The sequence below is a fragment of the Kryptolebias marmoratus genome, linkage group LG23 (assembly GCF_001649575.2).
Source record: "Kryptolebias marmoratus isolate JLee-2015 linkage group LG23, ASM164957v2, whole genome shotgun sequence".
NCBI classification, from domain to species: domain Eukaryota; kingdom Metazoa; phylum Chordata; class Actinopteri; order Cyprinodontiformes; family Rivulidae; genus Kryptolebias; species Kryptolebias marmoratus.
This window is the reverse complement of record NC_051452.1, coordinates 5,100,993-5,104,641: the sequence shown is the minus strand read 5'-3', so window position 1 is coordinate 5,104,641 and position 3,649 is coordinate 5,100,993. Positions and strand designations below refer to the sequence as shown.

Sequence of the window (3,649 nt, the reverse complement as noted above, 5' to 3'; positions counted from 1 at the left end):
GCATCATAACAAAAGAGCACAATATAAAAAGTATTGGGAAAAATCAATCCAGCTGCACAGCATCCAAGACAAAAAGGTATAGTTGTCCAAAAAAAAAAAGCTATTTTCCAAGGAAAAACAAGAATGAAATTTGAAAAAAGAAAATAAATCTTAACGAGAGGTACAGAGCTACTCCAACGTGCTGCCTCTCTGAGTCGGCGCAATTCTAGAACTGTGTGTGTGTGTGTGTTTGTCATTTTAGCAAAAATCCAACCTTTTTCTTTTCCCACTGTTCTGAAGTTGATACAGAAATTATGCGTATGTTCTGTTATATTGCTGTTATTACATGTCCACTGGCTGGTGCTGCTGGGACAGGGCGGGGCAGACTTGATTTGTTTAGCACTGGAACTTCCTTTAAAAATGGTCACCAACAGGTTAAAAACACCTGAAACCAGGTGCTGAACAAAAGGCTGATGAAATCCACCCGATGACAGAAAGTTGGCTTCATCTGGCAGAATGTTCTCTCCCTTGATGGAGCTTCATTTCTAACATTCCTGAAGAATCCGTCTCAGTGACCTGCTCAACATGTTTGAACTTTTACTTTTCAGGATTTCATCAACATTTGGTTTCAGTCTGGAACTGTTCGGTTCCAATCAAGACACTTTCTGTCGAACTTCTGTGTTCGTCAAATATAGTCTTAGTTACAGTGCATTAATAGATAACTGGACACCATTTATTGCTCTCCCACAAAAATCCTCTGTAAGTTTCCATGTATTTCTGGATAACTTTTGATGTTAATAGGTTTAAAAATACAAAGTAAACTACTGAAATGCTAAACAAAAAACCTCCAGCGTTTCCCTGTTTCTCAGCCAAAAATGATGCTGGTTTGACTAGTTGATTTAACTAAGTACTTCCTTGTTTCACAATTTTCTTGTACAATAAAAACAAAAAAAGTGAAACCAGCCTTCATTGAGGAAATGCATATCACCTGCATCATCCCACATCTGTCATAGTTTTGGTATTTTCGGTTTGTTGTTGTTATTATTATCTGGTTTCTGTTTGAGTTATTGTTTCAGTTTAGTTTTTCCTGTTCATGTTTGCTGTCACTATTCACTCCTCCCCAATCACTCTTTTGCCTTCCTGCCACGCCCATCTACACCTGTCTCTAGTCTTGTTAATTGCTTCACCTGTGCCCACTTTCCAATCACCTCCTGATTTATAAACCCGGCCATTTCTCCCACACACCACTGGATCAGTCTGTTTGTCTGCTTGTCTTGCCATGCCACTTGTTTTTGTATTTTGTTAATGTTAGTTTTGCTGCCATGTCAGCCTTTTTGTTTGTTTATTTAAGGTAAATAAATAGTTTTCATTCATTTTTACTATGAGTCTGCGTAGTGGGTTCGCCTCTGTCTCCGTTGGATACAGGAAAGGAGAGTAAGACTTAAAAATTTGAATAAAATACACATAAAAAGTGTTGAAATAAAAATAACACTAGATTTCATGTAAAGGAAACATCATTTCAGCTTGTTTGTTTCAATAACAGCAGTAGGAACAAAACTGTTTTTATAACGTCTTGTTCTACATTTAGGGACTAAAAACCTCCGTCCAGATGCTGGTGCTTTCTGAATTGTTTTTCTCTGGCTCCTGTTTAAAATAAATCATTTTCATAGACTAAAATTATTTTTTCAGAGTGTAACTTCGCAAAACCAGCGTCAGATTCTGTCCGTTTGTCAGGCTATGTTGTTAATTGAGGACATTGTGGGGAAAACCTGGTCTGATCTGAAGAAACCAACAGATTTTGGGCAGAACAGCTCTACTTTCTAGTAATCCTCTTAAATTTGCTGTGATTTTAGAGTATTTTCCTAAACAGGACTCAAATTGCAGACCACAGAGACCTAAGGCAGTTGAAGGTGTGTATTAATCTTTGTTGTCCAGGGATTTGGTAGTACTGCAAACGATGGAGGTGACGCAGGATCTGCAAGGTCTGGTAATCTGTGGTTGAGTGTAAAGATCCAGACTACTTGTCCTGTGTTTGATTCCAGGTACTCAGAGGGGGCGAGGTCCAGGAGTCTGAGAAGAAGAACTAAGGAGGTTTTGGAGAGGAGAGCGATGAAGAAAGGGCAGGCAGATGAGTACACGAGGTCCGGCTGAGTCTTGGAGTCCAGTGAGATCAACACAGAAGCTCCAAAAATCTGAGAAGGACAAGAAGGGAGTCAACAAGCAGGTGTCACAGTAAAACAGGTGAGTCTGAAGCTGAACACAGGTAAGTGTTGATCTAAAGCACTGATAAAATCAGTCCCAAAGAACACAGGCGGTGACATTCACCAAGGTGACTTTAACAGACTGATGTCAAGTCACTGTGCAGCTCAGCTTTTATGACAGCTCTTTGATGAAGGTGATTTACAGCAGAAAAGCAAAAACATTTGAAATATGGGATTGATCTTAATGGAAGGTAAAAATTTAAGACATACTGATGCAGGATTGATGATAACACAATAATATTTGCAGTGTGGGACCGGGGTCCTGCGATGAACAGCTAGAAGGGGATTTTGTTTGGCGTTCCTCAGGGGATCGACAACGCTCATTGTCAGATCCTCTGTTTTCTTTCTCTGTTTCCAGCTCTTCCTGTTTTAATTATTTGTTTATTTGTATTTTGCTACCCTGTCAGTAGTTTATTTTGTTATTAAAGTTTTTTTGTTGTTGTTTGAATTCAGTTCCCTATGACTGTCTGCAAGACTGTCCTCGACATGAGTTCAGTGGAAAGATGTTTAAAAGGTCAGTGAAAGCTGCAAGAGTTTCATGTCAAAAATATTTCTCTAATTTGTAAAAACTTTTAATGCCTGGTTTAACTGCAACAGCTTGAATGCAGCTTGCTCGACGTGTTGGACTAAAAGATGAGTGTCGTGAAAGAAAAATGAAAATATTTTGGGCGTGAGTCTTTCAGGGGTGTGACCAAAACCTTTTACCTGCATAAAAAGACAAACATCTGCCACAGACCTACAGACTTTCACCTTCAACCTCCAAATGGTAAGATGTGAAATGTTTCTTTTACCCTTTCGGGGGATCATAATAACTGTTTGTTGTTCCTGTGTTTTGCAGTTCTGCAGCTGAGTCTAAGTTCAAACACGACACAGGTTGACAGAACATGTAAATGCTAAATTTTACTGAGCTGCTCTGAACAGTTCGACGTAGATCAGTTTTTAGCTGTCACAAGCAAAAGTACAACAGATGGATGAAAAGTCTTTGTTTTTATTAGTTTATCTTAACTTGAAAACCTAAAAAAAACATTAAATATGTATAAACAAAAGCTCAAATTTGACCAGTTTTGATGAGACTAATTCAATCATGCAAACAAATTCACGTTTTTCTTTTTTTTCGCACACATTTTTGTATGAGAGAGAACAGAGACTTGACTTTGACTTAAAGAAAGAGCATTTTTTTATTTTAAACACTACTTTCTTTACACAAAGTAGACAAGATAAACATTAGGTAATTAGCTTCAGTTCTCCCTGATCTGTCACACTAAAATCTCTGCTTTTGCCCACTGATCTATAAATTATTATTGTGTGAATGCTTTTAAGCATTCACACCATTGTTTTCCTGTTTCTCTTTATTATCTATTATCTATTATCTATTATCTATTCTTTAACTATTCCGTACGTTTTTCGGC

General features: G+C 37.8%; 1 protein-coding gene across 2 annotated transcripts in view; it reads left to right on the top strand.

The window, feature by feature from the left end:
- The first annotated feature begins 2,910 nt into the window (after nt 1–2,910).
- The window catches only part of LOC108246810 (desmin), a 31,248-nt gene continuing 30,509 nt past the window's right edge, over nt 2,911–3,649 (top strand). The window contains exon 1 of one of the 2 annotated variants that reach the window (XM_025010166.2): nt 2,911–3,006. In XM_025010166.2, coding sequence (XP_024865934.1) covers nt 3,004–3,006 — 3 coding nt within the window. In that variant the 5' untranslated portion in view covers nt 2,911–3,003. The remainder of the gene's footprint in view (nt 3,007–3,649) is intronic. The other variant, XM_017434532.3, reaches the window with a different exon arrangement.